General features: G+C 46.2%; 1 protein-coding gene across 4 annotated transcripts in view; it reads left to right on the forward strand.

Annotated features, from left to right (window-relative positions):
- Window positions 1-18,591, forward strand: part of LOC121276506 (NEDD8 ultimate buster 1-like) — an 84,081-nt gene that overhangs the window by 3,516 nt on the left and 61,974 nt on the right. For all 4 annotated transcript variants that reach the window (XM_041184999.1, XM_041185000.1, XM_041185002.1 and 1 more), the window contains exons 2-5: window positions 11,185-11,286; window positions 12,956-13,020; window positions 13,281-13,354; window positions 16,598-16,729. In XM_041184999.1, coding sequence (XP_041040933.1) covers window positions 11,209-11,286; window positions 12,956-13,020; window positions 13,281-13,354; window positions 16,598-16,729 — 349 coding nt within the window. In that variant the 5' untranslated portion in view covers window positions 11,185-11,208. The remainder of the gene's footprint in view (window positions 1-11,184; window positions 11,287-12,955; window positions 13,021-13,280; window positions 13,355-16,597; window positions 16,730-18,591) is intronic.

Consider the following 18,591-nt stretch of genomic DNA (forward strand, 5'->3'; position numbering starts at 1 on the left):
TTGAGTGTAAAATCATGCGTGATGACATCGGGCGAGCATCCTGACATCATTGCGCACTCGCACAATATTTCAGTCGGTGGGGGACGCGCGGGATTCAGAGCCATGCACACCATCAAAGCCCGATATGGACATTTATAAAGGAATTAGGCTGGATTTTCTGGTGCCCGTGCGATTTCACACTCATCGCATGGGCAAAATAGGCAGATGGGCAGCCGACAATTTGCAAAACCTCATCCACGGGCGGGATAAAAAGGGTCAGCAGCATTACCAGTGTGAGTAGTAAGGAGTTTTGGAGATTGGTTGCTTATTGGTACTTGGCAGCTTCATCTCTGTTTGAGGTTTCATTGTTAGCATTTCCAGGCTTCATTTCAGTACTTATTGGTGTCTTCAAGGCCCCCTGAGGATTTAAACTTTGTGGACCCTTCCAGGTATCAGACCGCCTTTCATTACTCTGGGAATGGGGATTGTAGTCTCTGCTGGAGGCACCCCATCTGAGGAGGAAGAGAGGAGCAGAAGAGAGAGGAGGCCACGTGTACTAATGCAACTTCCAGGGGAGGGACCTGTGGGAGGAGAGGCACAGGCACAAGGGGCTCATGCAAATGGCTCTGAAGGTCACAGCCGCCCTCAACTTCAATGCCTCCGGCTCTTTCCACGGGACAGCGGGGGATCTGTGTGGACTCTCCCAATAAGCTGTCCACAATTTATTCTTTACCTAACAGGCGAGGACAGCCAGGCTGAGCAAGTCAGAGGCTTTGCAGCGATTGCTGGGTTCTCCTGCACCCAGGATGCCATCGACTGCACACATGTGGCCATCAAGGCACCAGCCGGTCAGCTCGGCGCCTTTGTCAACAGAAAGGGCTTCCACTCCATGAACGTGCAGATAGTGTGTGACCATAGCATGCAGATTCTGCAAGTCTGTGCAAGGTACCCAGGCAGTTCCCATGACCTTACATCCTGAGACACTCCCAGGTGTCAAGGCTCTTCAATGCTTCAGCCTGACTGGATGGATGGCTGCTGGGTGATGAGGGCTCTGCATTGAAGAGGTGGGTCATGACGCCTCTCCGCCGCCCAAAAACAGAGAAAAAGAAGCATTACAATACGAGTCATGCCTCCACAATGGCGATGGAAGAGAGGACAATAGCTTTTCTCAAGATGCGCTTCTGATGCCTGGACCGTTCAGGTGACGCACTACAATACCCTCCAGAGCAGGTGTCAGTGATAGTGGTTGCATGCTGCACTCTCCACAGTCTGGCACTGGCAAGGGGGAACCCACTGGAGGAAGAGAATCTTGAGACAGCTGCACAGGCCACAGAGGATGAATCCAGCAATGAGTCAGAACAGGAGCACGGTAAGGGGAATGCTGAGGGCGTGGAGGCTGACCTCGGTAACCTTCAGAAATGTAGGGACACCAGGGATCCAACACTCTTCAGCTAGACTGCAAAGCATCTGCTTCCACCTCATGCCAGGGATGCCACTTCCATCCTGGATGTCCGAAATGACCCTTTCATTTGCACCCAAAATCCGCTAAATGCCCGTGCAATAAACTATCCAGCTACCCACGTCCGGCATTACACCGTGAGGCTGCTCTGGACCTCCCTGCCCACCATTGATGGAAGGGCACCTATCTAAGATATTGGGTGCCTCATCCATCTCTCACACTGGCACTGACCACCTGAGGTCATCGCTTGTGTGAGGGGCTTGCAGGTCCGAACGCAACCCAGGAACCCCTGACTCTGTCCCTGGATCTGCCTCTCCATGAGACTTGCCACTCTCTCAATGGAGGAGGCAGTGCGCCCGGCTATGAGGGTCAACGCAGTGTTCATGCTCCGCATGGACTCCTTAGCAAAGGAGAGCATGGCATGCAGATCCTCATGGATCTCTGCCTAATTCTCCCACACATCCCGCTGGGCATCCAGCATCTGCTGCCTAATGGATGACTCCAGAGGCTCATCATCTGTCTTTGACCCAGCATCTTCCTGGCCCAGCAGTCCTCCGACTGCTGGCGCCCTGGGCACTCTCTGCCTTTGCCTGCACCTCAAGTGAGTATGAAATGCCCTCACCAATGTGCATTCTGGCCACTGATCTAATGCTCACTGAGGTGCTGGTATGTGCCTGGTGCCTGGTTCAGAGACCGGGTGTGACGAAGGTGCAAATGAAGCCCGGTGGTCCTTGACATCAGGGGTGGCCCTTCAGGGTCCAGAGAGCGAATGTGTACTGGTCAATCTAAGGGAGAACAAGGACATGTCATTAGTTAAAGTCATCAGGCTGTCACTGTGCATGCTAGGCACCCTGGTGAGATAATGCAGGTCTGCATCATGATGCCATCGTCTTTCAATGATCAATGGTTTGAGGCTCCCATCAATGAAGAGACTACACTAGAATGGTTGCACAATTTGAACTCTCACCTCTGTGCACTGCACTCTTACTTTCATCTGGCACCCCCGCCTCTCCATGCCCAGTTGCATGCATGCCAGCTCTCCAGCTCAAGGGCATCCTGCTCAAACCTGAGCAGCAGCAGGTTGGGCGTGCCTCTGCCTGTACAAGACCTCTCCAATTGGTTATGGCTGATCTTCTCCTGAAAGGACAGAGGAGTATTGATTAGTCCACTCTCTACCTGCAGCACCATTGCAGCCTGGCCAACTCCAGCAGAGGGGCACCTCGCACATCCGAGTCGTGGTCAGCGAGCCGCAAGGCAACTGGTCCAAGCAGCCAGGCCTCACCCCCTTGGCCAGCTCCAGCGTCATTGACTGTTGGCACTCAGACTCTAGCACCCCTGACAGCTACAGGTAGATGGCACCACACCTTAACACATCTGTACAATGACCCATGCCAACACGGTACTCATCCTTCCTGAGCACAGCAGGTCATTGAACCTCTTCTGGAACTGCACCCATGTGGACCGCACCATGTCATGGCTGCTAAGCAGCGCTACCACCTCCTCCCATGCCCTCTTTGTGGGATGAGGTGGCCTCCTCCTCTCATCTCTGGGGACAAGGGTGTCCCTCCTGTCAGCCACCTCCTCCAGGAGGACCTCCAGGAGGACCGCAAGGCACTCATCCGAAAAGCAGGGGGCCGATTGCCCATCCGACCTGCCCTCCCATCTGCCGTGTCCAGCTGCACTTAACTCCATCACTTGCAATATTGATAATGCAAAGGGACATTCTTCTGTGGGCAGCCTTCAAGGGGCTAACTGTGTCATTTTTAAACTGGCCGCCGGGTCGCCGTTGGACCCAGCAGCTGACAGGCCCCCGCCCGCCCCTTCCTAACTATTGGGGAGCCGCATTTCACCGTGGGCAGGCCTTATTTGGCCTGCCAGCATGAAATTGCGGTCTGGGCCGATCAAGGGCAGCAGTCCATTTCCCCGCTGCTCCCGGGCCCAGCAATTGCACGCGCCCACCAAACTAAAAATCCTGCTCTTGGTCTCTCACTCGAGACAGGACTGGATCACGATTTGTCCAGTTTCTTACCTGCCTGACACAGGCTGGTGAGGAATCTAGAAAATTCATCACCAATACGAGTTCCTGTGGAATTGGAACACGCTCATCGTTCTCTTGCAAAGGAAGGTGACATAGGGCATCGGCATTTGCTATATGAATCCCTGGCCTATGTACAAAGGTGTATTCATATGCTGCCAAAATTAGGGCCCATCTTTGTATTCTTGCAGAAGCTATGGGAGGTATAGCCTTTTCCTTGCTAAACAGACCTAAAAGTGGTTTGTGATCTGATACTATTGTGAAATGTCACCCATGAACGTATTGGTGGAATTTTTTACACCAAAAATAATCGATAGACCTTCCTTTTTGATCTGAGAATACCTTTTCTCAGCTGTGGTAAGTGTCCTGGATACATAGCCTATCGGCCTCTCTGCACCGACATCCATTTTGTGAGATAGTATCGCTCCCAATCCAAAGGGGGACGCATCGCAGGTTAGCATCAATTCCTTCGTTCAGGTCATAATGCACTAACAGATTTGAAGAGTGTAAGAGCTGTTTTACTTTCATGAGGGCTTCTTTTTGGGGTGCCTCCCAAAGCCAACAGTGGTTTGTTCATAGCAGTGACTGTAGAGGGGCTAAAACTGTGGATAAATTTGATAGAAATCACCCATAATAATTTACCATCCCTAAAAATGATTTAAGTTCAGAGGTGTTCTTGGGTGCAGGTGCCTCTGTTATTGCTTTAACCTTCTCTTCTACCAGTTCTATTCCTTGGGCATCTATCCAGTGGTCCAAATAAATGACTTCATTTGCTTGAAAAGTGCATTTTTCCTTCTTCAGACTTACACCTGCTTCTGAAAATTGCTTTACGACTTCCTCTTGGTTAGCCTAGTGTGCCTTTTCTGAATCCAATGATCAGTACATTGTCCAGGTGGACCACAACCTGAGGTAGTCCCTGTAGTAAGCTCTCCATTTTCCTCTGAAAAATGGCACAGGCTGAGGAAACATCAAAGGGCAGGTGTGTATTTTGGTGTAACTCTTTGTGGGTATTTATGGTTACAAATTCCGGGGAGGCGTCATCCAGTTCCAGTTGCTGATATGCATGACTCATGTCAAGCTTGGTATACGTTGTCCCTCCAGCTAGTTTGTATACGTTGTCCCTCCAGCTAGTTTGACATATAGCTCTTCAATCTTGTGAATAGGGTACCTGTCCAGTTTGGCTGCTCTGTTGGCCATCAGTTTACTGTCCCCACTGATTCAGACGGTCTGGTCTAGTTTAAGCACAGGGACTATGGGTGCTGCCTACCCTGAGAACTGAACCACTTTTATGACATCCAGCCTCTCTAGCCAGTTCAGCTCAGGGTCAACCTTCTCTCTCGGGGCCTATGGCACCAGTCTTGCTTTCAAGAAGCGAGGAGTTGTTTCTGGGTCCACGTAAACCTTGGCCTGTAGGCCTTGGATTTTTCCTAGTTCATCCATAAAGTCATTTTTTTTTAGCAGCTCTAGTAGTCCACCTGCTAGCAGCTGGAAGATTTCAGACCAGTTAAGTTTAATTTCCTTCAGCCAATCATGCCCTAGAAGACTTGGCCCTTCACCTTCTACCACCATCACTGGTAGCTGTGCCAATTGGTGTCTATAATGAACAGCTGCTTTGGTGATACCTTTTACTTGGATTTCTTCACCAGTGTACGTTTTCAGCTTGGCAGATGTTTGTTCCAATTTTAATTGATGATCACTTTTATTTAAATATATGAAAGTGTGTTCTCCTATTACAGTGGTAGAAGCACCTATGTCTACTTCCATTCTTAATGGTTTACACTTGCATTGTAACAATAATTGGCTCTGTCTTCCCAATTTTCATGTTGAATAATAAATAAATGCCAGAATTGATTGTTTCTGGATCTTCTACTATAGACGTCATTGGACTCCATTTGTTGTTTGGAAGCCTGTTTAACCCTCGCTTCGCATTGTCTCATTATGTGTCCACTTCTGTGACAAAAATAACATTCTACCTTTTAAAATCGCCAATCACTAGAAGAATGATTGTTTCCACGTTGATACAAATTTGTTTTCGATTTTGTTGCTAAGCTGTTTCCTCTCATTTGTTGGTTAGTGGGGGCCGTTTCCTGCTTCGTGGTGGAGTCACAGCTTTTCGTGCCACTTTCACCCAACTAGGAGAATGGTGCCATTTTGCACCCCTTAAGCGGCAGCGGCCAGTAGCTCCACAATACGCAGATAATGTAGACTGGAACGGGCTGGCAGAACAGACAGCAGGATATGAGGAACAACGGGAAGCGGGTTGGGAATCACCCCCCTCCCCCCATATCCCATGGCCCCAATTAAGATAGAGTATGTGCCCCTGGTGCCCGGACAACCAGGCAGACCAGCTCAAGTGGCCGTACCGGCACAAAATGGGCAGCCGGCCCAGGCACCGATACACGGACAGAGAGCTATAAGGGGGCTCCCGGCGCAACTAAGAACCACGTGTGTGTCCCTGTCACCTAGCGACACCATGAAGCTATTGGAAAAATTACCCCAACTGAAACCTAGACACAGAAATGAGAGGTTTTGGCAAAAATTGCAGGAAATACGGCAATGCCATAGTCTCCATAACAGGGACGTTCACGGGTTAGTCCGGGTGAAGTTACCTGAGGGGAATTGGGGATGGCTGCAGCAAGGGTATCAGGACAGAACCTGGTGTAATGATATCGCTGCAGACCAGGCACAGCAGCAAGCCGATTTCCAAGCCGTTAGAGCAGATATAGCACAAGTCTTAGGGCAAGCCCCAATTAATTGGAATACAGTGACTGGAGTAAAACAAGAAAAGGGCGAGGGTGCCCATGAATATGGCAATCGGAAGTTTGAGGTGTATTGTAACTACGGGGGTGTAAGTGCTGCGCCGAACCGAGACGATGTACAGTTTATGCAATTGTACAAGGATGGCCTTAGCCTGGCCCACCAGGCAATCCTAGACACTGGGCTAGTAGACAAGAACACATATGATGAGCTAGAAAGATGGGCCATCGGGGTAGATAACCACAAAGGGAAAACTAAGATAAAGGTGGAGGTTACAGACCCCACTGAGACGGGGACGACCGTGACAGCCATCCCTAAACCCGAGGCGTGCTTTAATTGTAAAAACCCAGGGCATAAGCGAAAAGAATGCAAAACCCCAAGTCGAGGCAACCACCGGCACTGCCGCAATTGCCACAGGCTTGGAGACACAGAAAGAGACTGACGGGCAAAAGGCGGAGAGGCCGAGGGGAGGGGACCCCGACAAAACAAGGCAACACAAAATCCCAACAGCATCTCAGTGAATCTGACGGACATGTCGAACTCCTAACTGATCAACGTCATTGAGAACCTGACCAAGACAAAGCCCCAATAGGTAGCATCGGCCCCCGAGGAAGGAACCGATCCTCACGCATACACAACAGCATTGTTAGGGGGCCGGCAATGTGATATGTTAGTAGACACGGGGACATCGGTATCCATAACCAATTTAGATTTGCCATTGACCAGGCATTCTATAACTATTCAGGGAGTAGGGGAACAACGAGTAACAGCATACAAAAGCCAAACCCAGGTGTTAGAAATAAAAGGGTTGTTACTCCAAGCCCAATTCTGGGTCTATAAGAACCCCGAAGGTACAATACTGGGGGTAGATATATTAAACCAATTAGATGTACTAGTAGACCCTAGGAATAAGCAGATAATTTGGACAGATAACCAGGGGAAGATACAGAAAACGAAGGGGAGACAGGCTCTAGCCAAAAATGTAACCATCCTGGGAAGCGCCTCAGTCATATCAAGGGATTGGTCCGGGGGCAGGACATACGGATTCCTGTGCCAGACACTACCTGAGGTATGGGCAAGTACCAAACAGGACTGTGGGCTAATTGATACCCCACCAGTGGTGGTCCCAGGGCCACTCCACCAGGCCCGCAAACTATACCCATAAAACCAGAGGCCATGAAGGCTGTGGAGGGTTTTGGGCAAGAACTCGCAGATCAGGGAATCCTGAGGCCAACCACCTTAACCACCAACTCCCCAGCATGGGCGGTCAAAAGGCCCAACGGGTCATATTGATTGACGATAGACTATAGAGGCCTGAACAAGGTAACACCACGGGAGCACCCAATAGTGTCAAGTCTCGCGACCATCTTTAATGGGTTGAAACCTGAACATAAGATATTTACAGTTTTAGATATAGCCAATGGACTTTGGTCGATACCACTGGACCATGAATCCCAACACAAATTCGCTTTCACAGTGGGACGGAGACAGTATACCTGGGCGAGGGTACCACAGGGATTCCACAACAGCCCAAACATCTTCCATCGGGTCATGAGTGAGAAGCTGAGTCAGTGCGACATAGAGACATACAACAGTACAATCTTGCAGTATGTAGATGATATCTTAATAGTGTCAGAATCAGAAAGGGGCCAAACGAAGCTGTCTTGGTATTCTTAAGTACACTGAAAAATATTGGGTTCAAGATAAACACCAAAAAGGTGCAAGTAGGGTTAGGCACTTAGGACACGAGATCAGTCAGGGAAACAAGATCCTACCACAGGGTAGGAAAATGGCCATCACCCCACCACAGTAAGGGGGGTCCAAAAGGTCATGGGGCTGTTCAACTACTGCCGCAACTTCCGACCCCAGTTTGCAGCAACGGCCGTGCCGATACAGAGCTTAGTAAAGGGAGAAAAGCCCAGGACAGAAAAGATCGAATGGGGACCAGAGCAAGAGACAGCGTATACAGAGTTGAAGGCCAGTCTCATGTCAGCACCGGCCCTCAAGATACCCGACAAGTCCCGACCGTTCCACGTTTACAGCAGCACAGATGGGGATCTTTACAACGCGGTAGTGGCACAACAAAGAGGAGAAAGTATGAGACCCATAGCTTATTATTCCACACAGCAGTCCCCTGGAGTGAAGGGACTGGCCAGGTGTGTAGCAGCGCTGGACTGTGCCGCGTGGGCAGTCCGGGTGTGTGAACCTGTCACCGTGGCTGGACAAATAATACTGCACACCCAGCATACTTTAGTGGAGTTGTTAAACACTGGGAAACTGAAAGCAGTGTCAGACTCCAGATGGGAGGCATGGGAAACTGTGTTACTACCAAAAGATAAGGCAATACAGATCATAAGGGATACTAAAGTTAATCCAACAGATGGAATGAAGGGGAACCGTACCAATATCAGATGCAATTAGACCAAGAGGAGGACGTCTCAGATGAATCACTTGAGAAGCCAGATTTGACCCTCTATGTGGATGGATGTAGAAGATACATAAACGGGCAATTTTGGACTGGAATGGGCAGTCATAGACCAGAACAAAGAGACTATCCTAAAAGGGGGAATCCTCAACTACGGGGAGGGTTGCCGTGGGCTGTGCACAAGGAGGGGTGAAAAAGAGAAAGCTGCCTCTTATATACAGCCTAACCCCTGGTGATCACTAGCAATATGTTTCATTACAGAAATAACAAAAACCCGGTAACATCCACACCAAGATGGAAAAAAAACTGGGTGTCGATAATCATTAACAAGGCCCTGGCTATTGCAGCCACCGGCATACAGAACATAAGCCATAGAGCAGCGGCCAGTATGGGCTTATGCTGCAAGAATGTCAGTGACAGATATTGCGTGAAAGGAGGTGCAAATGTCACAACGGAAAGGTCAATGCTCTTCAAGTGTGGCACCGGGCTTATGCAACTTATGTTGGAATGAGCGATGGAGAGAGCCTAGGGCAGAGCTCACATATGGGAATGGAACTCCGATGGGAAAATGAGGGCCCAAAAATGCTTCCAGATCAGTGATGGTTCAGACGGACCCTGGACATGTGTGAAGGGGGCATAGGTCCAGATATAATGTGTGACAGATTTTTTGCAATTTACCTTCACACCCCAGGATAACAACAGCTGGCATCACTGCCCCAGGGAGGAGGACTTGGGAATGACAGATAGCTGGCATTGGATCTTGAGGCCCAAACATGCAGAGTTGACTACAACGGTGGACCCCCAGACCGACACCACCCCACTATCACAGGACACAAAGACACCACAGAGACTGTCTTGCCCAGACACGACCCATGGGCAACAGAATGGACTGGTACTGAATATGGACGGTGGACTATTGTATGATAATGTTAAACATGAAATTGTGGTGGTAATTGTGAACCTGGCAGGTATACAACTGCCTGGATATTGTAGTAACCAAGCACCCTTACACAAACTATACAAATTACTGAGTAAGGCTGTGATTAATCAGGCGGCGGACGCCACAGGTGCCACTAGATTCAGGGGACATTCCGATTTCCACCACCAAAAGAGAGGTTAACAATGTACTGACAGGGGTGAACACAGGGACTTCCCTGGTAAACTCTCTCGACATTCAAGGAATCAACTCTAAGGTCACGAATCTTAAAGGGATCATGAGGCAGCTGCTCATAAGAGCAGCGAGGGGTGGTGAAACGGCAGAGGCCCTAGGGGGTAAGAGTGTGGCATCTCTATTGGAAAGCGTACACGTTACAGATTCCATGCTAAAACCACCAACCAATTAATAGAAAGGGAGGAACGACAAGAGGACAGCACCCGAAAAAGCCAGCTGTGCCACACTTACGGCCAGTGGATGATTGGGCAATTAAGACACAATCCTGCCCAGATACAAAGGGTGGAGGTACCAGGCTGGATCAACACCAGTTGGATGTACACCATTCGTGTGTGACCGATAGTAACTGGGAGCCGGGGTTTAAAGCAGAAGTTGGGGGTGGCGATGTTGCAATGTGGGCTCCCGTACGTGTATGACTGCTCAGTAGTTGTCACACAGTATTCCCCCTTTCTCTTGTATCCAGTTGCTGGGACAGGACACAATATTAATGTAGTAGGGTCCCAGCCTCCTGTATTGGTGGCCACGTACCACCAGAACGACAGGAGTCTCAGACATTAGGAAGCTTAAAAACTTGGGGAGAGTTCCGGGTGATGCCATGGCCCATAGGACTTGCTCGGATCGGTACGACCGGAGCCATGACAGAACCATCGGACGCAGGTTAATTGGCTAGCTTAACCTAACGGTCATGCACCCAAAAGGAGGGACTGAAGGTGCAGAAAACTTGGATTTATTTTAAAGTGCCAGCCAGGACCAGCAGCTAGGGTGCCAAAGGCATACACAGCCAATCACAGCCTTACATGAAAGCTAAAAACTTGTACAAAGGGCTCAGTTGTAAATTTGCAATTAGGAAATGTGGCCTTTGTCTAACCAATACCATTAAGTTGTAACTGATAGTACAAAATATATAAACTGTGCTTATTTGAACCTTGGTGGAGAAGTGCCTGGATTGCTCAGTGTTTGCTCCCCGCGTGCATAATAAAGGAACCACTTGAGTATTGCATCTGGACTCCGAGTGTTGAAATTTTGTACCAGAGTATTCCTCGTACCTTTTACAATATAGGTAGCAATTGTCTCTCCCAGGGCTCATTTCCGTGAATTAAACCTAAACCTCTGCTTTGTGACTGAAGTATTGGGTTGAAAATATCCCTTAACAAGGTTTACTAATTCACCGAAAGTCTTCAAATCTGGGGCACTGGGGGCTGTCAAGCTTTGAATTAAACTTTAGGTCTTGCTCCCACAAATACTCAGGAGGATTGCTCTCCTCTTTTCCTCATCCATGATTTTGTTTGTTTGAAGGAAGAACACAAGACGTTCTCTATATTGAGACTATGGGAATAACAGGTTTTTTTTTGTTGCAGCAAGAGGAGGACATCGGTCGTGGAATGGAAGTGAGCCAAGAAGAGGCATGCAGCAGTTCTGGAAACCTAGTCATCTGGCTACAGTTACCAACACCATTCCGGGTAAGAGTACCCCTCAACGCAGCCCTGTTGGCCACTATTCTGGTGATTATTTAGTGCCATAGGAACAGGAAAAGTCATTCGGAATGACAGCAATGTAGGAAATTTGTGGCAGTCATTTTGTACACAGCAAGATCCCACAAACAGCAATACAATGAGTGAACTGTTAGCCTGCTTGGTCAATGGCATTGACCAAGGAAGGAAATGTTGGCCAGGACATCAGAAGAAATCTTTTGCTCTTCTTCAAGTAATGTCGTGGGATTTTTGTTGTCCACTCATACTGGTGTTTCTATGAACGGCGAAGGCAAATAGATTGAAACTAAGAGTAGTTGCATGGAACACAGCTGGCTGGGTGGTCAGCATGCTTGATGCTGCCCTTTTTTTATCTTGACCAGACTCTGGGTCTCTGGAGCCTGCTCTGCAAAGCCAGTTTTCCACACTTCCCCTGTTCCCCTGGATTCTTCCTGGCCTGTATAACTTCTTATGAGGCAGTATACTCACTAATTCAGCCAGTGGGAATAAATAGAGGTCTAGAATATAAAAGCCAGGGAGTTATACTAAAACTATAGAAAGCATTAGTTCATCCCAGCTGAAGTATTGTGTCCAATCCTGGTCGTCACACTTTAGGATGGACTTGAAGGCTTTGGATAGGGCGCAAAATGGATTTACTAGAATTAGTCCAGGCATGCGGGATTATATCTATGTGAACAGACTGGAGAACCTGGGGTTATTATCCTTGGATCTGACAGAGATGTTTAAAACCATGAAGAGTTTAGGTAAAGAGAAACTGTTTCCAATGCCTGAAAGGTCAATAACAAATGGGCACAGATTTAAGGTGAACATAAAATAGGAGCAAGAGGAGGACATTTGGCCCCTTGAGCTCACTCAACCATTCAATAAGATCATGGCTGATTTAATTGTGGCCTTAACTGCACATTCTGCCTGTTCCCCATAACCCTTGATGTCCTTGTAGATCAATAATCTGTCAATCTCAGCCTTGAATATAGTCAGTGACCCAACCTCCATGACTCTCTCCAAAGATTAACAACCTTCTAAGAGAAGAAATTCTTCCTCACCTCCATCTTAAATAGGAAATCTCTCATTTTGAAACTCCTGATTGGAAAAGTGATTGGAAAAAGAATCAGAGGCAACATGAGAAATAACCTCTATACACAAGTGGTTAGGATTTAGAATGCATTGTTGGATAGGTTGGTGGGAATAGATTCTGTAGCAGCTTTTGAAAGTAAGTTAAGTAACACTTGAAGGAGAAAGGAATTGCAGGGATATGGGAAAAGTGCCAAGGTGTGGGATAGTTACTGGACTATTAAATCCAGAGGTTAGGGGTAATGCAGCTAATGGTATTTAACTTAAATTAATTAATAAATCAGATTGTACCGTGGGTGTATCCACAGCACATGGACTTTTGTGGTTCCTTACGAAGGTGCCTTACAGCCACTTCTCAAGGACAATTAGGGTGGGAAATGAATGCTGGCCTTGCCAGCTTTGCTTACATCCCAAGAATGAATAAATAAAACTGGATTGCACTTTGAAAGAGTTAGCACAGACTTGATGGGCTGACTGGCCTTCTTTTCTATTTATAGGAAAGTTCAGTTGTTCTTCTCTTTTGCAAAATGTAGGCTTGATGTACTCTCCTGATTCTTTTACTTTTCAGAAAGGAAAACGGAAAATAAAGATCACTACCTCTTCAAATGCTACAGGTCTTCAGCTGTGCAAGGAGTAAGCAATGATTCATTTTGTGATTTGATGTTAACACTGATTTGATCTCATAGAATCAACCAGCTCCTGTAAACTAGCATGTACAATCCTAGCATTCATTTCTATTCCTGAAGTAAAGATGGATTAGTATAATGTGAAATTTACAAAAAAACTACTGTAATGATGCCTAACAAGTAATCTTTTTCTTACCCATTTGCTACCTTTTACTGGATCTATTTTCATTGATTGATCTGTAATCAGCTTAGTTATATTTTTTCCAGAATCTCAAAGCAGTTATCAAATATTGAAGTTGAAACTATGACCTTAATATGTGGTGGGACAATCCTGGATATGGGTAAGTACATATTTTAGAAGTCTTACCATATAATAGTTCTTTACAAGCTATAATAGTATCACAAGTTCACCTCCTCACTTAAGCCTGTGTCGAAATCTTAGGGTAGAATTGTCCCAGATTTGCACAAAGTGCATTAGCGGGTGGGAAAAAGAACATTTCACTTGCCGGCTGCAATGGCAACTTTTCACGCCGTATCATCCCAATCCGTCTCATTAATCATGCATTCCCGGGAAACACACTGTTTCGCTGGCAGGCAGCCTCTGATTCGTCCAGCATGCCGTCACCTCTCTGCTTCCTCATGCTGGGCGCCATATCTAATTTGCAGTAGCGCACACAGTTCTCAATGCTTGCAGCCCAAGGCTGCTTCAGTGAAGACATGTGAAAGCCAGGAAGATTTCAGTAACCCATTACTGGAATGCCTTTTGGAGGCCCATCATTATGCCCTTCCCCCATTATGTCCTCCCCCCATTCAGGCCGCAGGAGGGCCAGCAATCTCACCATTCCAGCTTGGGAAGCGGTGGGGCTGTGGTGTGCCAACACTGCACGAGGAGGTTGGCCACCCAGTGCAGGAAGAGATGAATGATCTCATCCATGCCGCCAGGGTAAGGCAACCATTTCATCACTCTAAACATTACTCACAAGCCATCACGCATTCAGTGCCAGCTCAAGGGACATCTCCGCTCACTCTCTCACACACACCCTCACATCTCCATCTGGCCTCATCTCCTCTGGAGACTGCCTCCTCAGCCCTCACCATCTTGAGGCCACTTGTACAGATCAACATGCACCTCCACACACACACCTCCCCCAGTGCATTCCTCACCTTGCAGCCTGTCCCCTTGCCTGAGGCCACCTCCATCTCTTCCCCAAGCAAGCCCTAGCCCGGCAGCCATTGAAAAGCCTTCCCCACCTTACGGCTGGTCTGGTAGGTAGAGACCTGCCCCTAAAAGTGATGTGGTGCTGCCTGCGAAGCCTGGCACTGATGACGGCAAGTGCTGCCTGAAGCTAGGTAGGCAAACAAGCTTCGAAGTTCTGAACCAATTGCAGCTCGTCAGGTGCACATTGTGAAACATGTCGGCGTGCAATCATTCCGATGTGTTCGGATGATCCAGCGTGGGGGAGTGATTCCGGTGAGCTGGCCTTATAATAATGTATTACAATGACGTTCCCAATGTGCGACAGTGGGAAACACAGACCGCCATTGACAGGCGGAGCGGACGGTTGCAAACATGTTTCATGATGGCATGAAACTGATTTTTGGCCTACCTGCCATATTGTCTGCTCACGTCTGCCATGACATCCGATGCCAGCTGGCATGCAAAATTCCACCCTTAGAAAAGCTCCATAGTGATTACTCTGAGAATGAATTCACAAAATGTTTATAATTGGTGTGGAAATAATAGGTTGAGATACAGTATAAGACTAACTTGTAATGTGATATATGGGAAGTGTAGCATGCTTGGAAAGAACAAATGATTTGGACCTAGGGCACATAAAGCTCTTCACTGCTGTGGTTTTCTTGGAGCCGTTTCTGGATCTGTTGTGGATTAATTAAGATTGAACTGTTAGCTAATCATAGCGATTGATTTCTGTTGGATCATACGACTACCAATGGTAGCAGGATGGTAGAAGATGAGCTAGATGGATTTTTTAAAATTTGTCTGTTATTGTGAAACAATTTGGCTTCAACATTTATATTAAACTTGTGGAGTGCAAAACCAGGTGTTAATAAGGAAATGTAAAGAAATTAGAGAGTGTCAGCGGACAAAGAAATGAAGATCAAAGTTGAATTAAGCCTAGAAGCAGAGGAAGTCAGCTTGGGAGCAGATAAGTTCAAAAACAGTTTAAAAAGCGAAATCTCTACAGGTTTGTAGAGTAATTAATGTGTCTATGGTAGTGGATATCCATTGATACCTAGGGTTTAATGTTCTTGGCTTCTGAGGGCTAGTATGTATGAAAGGTTACTTTGATGCTCTCACACTACATCTCTTTAAAAAAAGATACTTGCATTTCTATAGCACCTTTCATAATCCCAAAATGCTTTACAGCCAATGAAGTACTTTTGAAGAGCTGTCACTGTTGTAATGTAGGAAATATTCCAACCAATTTGAGCACAGCAAGTTCCCACAAATCGAAATATGATAATGACCAAATATATGTTTTAATAATGATCGTTGAAGGATAAAATATTGACCAGATGCTCTTCTTCAAAATAATGCCAAGGGGTCTTTTACGTTCACCTTAGATGGCAAACAGGGCTTTGATTTTAACAGAACCTTCAACACTGATGCACTCCCTCAGTACTGCACTGGAGAGTCAGCCTTAATTTGTATGCTCAAGTCTCTGGAGTGGGTCTTCAACTTAGAAACTTCTGACTCAGAGGCAAGAATGTTATCTGAGCCACAGCTTAGTCCAGATTAGAAACATTTCTATGAGATATTTTGCAGAGATAACAGTCTTTGAAGACTTTGAGCCAGGCAGAAGAGGTTCAAATGGAAACATACAAACAAGCCATATAAATTTACTTTGGGTATATTAATTTCATCTTGCTTGACACTTACTTCTACAGATAGGAGTAAATTACACCCAGAGTATCCGGCTGCAAAATATTAGCCTTAACAAGAATGTATGAAAGCATGAAATCAGAAAGGGCATTTGGAATATCAAACCAGATTCTTTACATTCCAAAATTTCTTCATAAATCCTTAAGGTATTCAAGTGAAATTCCAAGACATCTTGTCAAGTCTTATAGCATCCATTATTTAACCCTTATTGCTGGTTATCTATACAAAACATCCATTGCCCTAACAACGGAGCATAGTCCATGATGATCTCTGTCTTTTCTTAAATCAATGGCCTTCATTCATTATTGTCCCAAATATTTATTCATTGCTAAAGGACTATAAAAACCAACTGTTGGAAATCTGAAGGAAAAGAGATGCTGGTAATGCACAAACAGGTTCATCAGCATCCAGAAAGGGAAAATACAGCTAAAGTATAATAGTTGGGGTGGTTCTAGAGTAAGAGAATATCACAAAGTTACTATGTGTAAGTATTTTATAGTGAGTCAGATATCTCTAGTTATAATGGATAAAGACAGGAAAACACTTTACAATAGGGCAACTTAAACCAATGTTGAGTCTAATTATTTTGCAACCTGTATTGGGTAATGCAGCTTGAAAATGGAACATTCTTCTTTCAAACTCTTCCTTTTTGAACAATATTTCCAATTTCTCTCTCCAGCCAAGACCCTGACTGAACAAGGTATGAAGAACAATACAAATGTTATGCTCAGAGTGATAAATGAAGTTAAAAGACAGCAGTCAAACATTACATCCAAAATTAGAAAAGGAGCAGAATTATTGGCAAAACAAGGTCAGTATTACTGATTCCCCAATCCATCTCAGTGCATGGCTAATGAAACCAGTTAACAAACTTTGGCAAGATAAACACTAAAGATGAAAAGTGTCCTTCTGAACTGTTAAGAAAGAAAGACCTTGTATTTATATAGCCCCTTCCATGGACACAGGAAGCTCCAAATTGCTTCCCAGCCAATTAAGTACTTTTGATGTGGGAAACATTTACGCACAGCAAGGTCTCACAAATTCCCATGAGAAAATGACCAGATATTCTGTTTTCAGTGATATTAGTTGAGGGATTAATGTTGGCCTGGACAAAAGCCCCTGCTTTTCTTCTTGAGTGACAAGGGATCTTTCATGTCCACCTGAGTGAGCAAACATGGCCTCATTTTAATGTAACATCTGAAAGATGACATCTCCGACAGTGCAGCACACCCTCAGTAATGCACTGGAGTGTCTGCCGAGATTTGGTTCTCAGGACTCTGGAAACATAGCAGACACCAAAATAATTAGACCTTTAACTCTTAGGCTGCTGACAATTCCACTCCTCAAGTCAAACAGGATTTAAGATTTTAGTTTAAGCGTTGTAAGGAATGCTGTATGTTCAGTAGGTCTCACAAAGATTTTCTGAGTCTTGTATGGTTGAACATTAAGTGTTTATTGATAACACCTACATATATACGGAGTATAGCCCAAGCTATGAGCTAACTCCATGCTTGCTTCTACGTAGATCTCTGCCCAGTCCACAACTCACTCTACTCTCATGTCATGTGTCTCCTTACATCACACTGTGGGCAGCACTGTTTCCCTTAACCTTAACCCTTGCTGTGCCAGAAATCCTTATACAGCCCCACCACCCCACCCCCCGCACCAAGTGTTTACTCAATGTACTTACATTACAATAATGCTACCCCTTCTCCCCGCCCGTCTCCGGCTTTATAAATTCAGACAGTCTGGAAGCTTGACAATTTGTCCAGATCTCATTCTGATCACATTTGAAGGAGTGATGGTGTTTGCTAATTTGAGCAACATTTGTTGATTCGGAGTTTGAGTTGTAGTCTGTGTTTCTGGGACTTGGTTGTCTTCTTCTGATACATTTTCTCCACTCGTAAGAGTTGAGTTTCTCTTTGCAAACTCTCTACCTGCTCTGCTTGGGGATTACCAGCTTGCCCCATTCTTTCAGGAAAAAGTGTTCACTCTGTTTATTTATGGTACGAACCCAGTTTTTCTTCTTTTTTGTGGTCACCATCATCTTTGTGGTGGTTGAAGGTGTCTCTCCTTATGGTTTGGATGTTCTTCAGCAGTGGGCTCAGCTTGCAGTTTGGCCTTTATTGCAACACTGTGTTCTTCCTTCTTCCATGCCTCATTGAGATGTGCTCTGGTGAGTTGATGGTTGCTACGTCCTTGTTCCAGCATTGTCTTGCAGCTTTGTGCATTGTCTGGAGGTTGCAGTGTCTGTGCCTTGGTGTTTACAGGTAGTGCGACAGCAGCCATTGGAGCCTGGGGTTAGGGCTCATTCTTCTGTTGCTGATAATTTTCCTGTGTGTCTTCCACTTGAGGTGCAGTGACATTAATTATCTGAAGGCATGGCTGGCCTGACCAAAGACAGATTCTGCCTTCTGCAAAGAAATTAGGCAAACTGGCTCCGTGAAGAACAAAAACAATTCAGAGCTGCAGTCTCAGTCCACAGTCTCTTAACTGTTGGGCCTCTAGGGAACTTGCAATTCTGTGTAGTTGATGACAGAAGTTGTCATCTGCCATTTTACGAAGGTTAAGGGCAACACAGAATAGAGAAAAAGATTGGTTTCAGATGACGTACATGACTTTAAATAATTGCTTGTCACCATACCTTAGTGGTCCTAGGATCATGTCTATGAT

The sequence above is a fragment of the Carcharodon carcharias genome, chromosome 3 (genome assembly GCF_017639515.1).
Source record: "Carcharodon carcharias isolate sCarCar2 chromosome 3, sCarCar2.pri, whole genome shotgun sequence".
Taxonomy (NCBI): Eukaryota; Metazoa; Chordata; class Chondrichthyes; order Lamniformes; family Lamnidae; genus Carcharodon; species Carcharodon carcharias.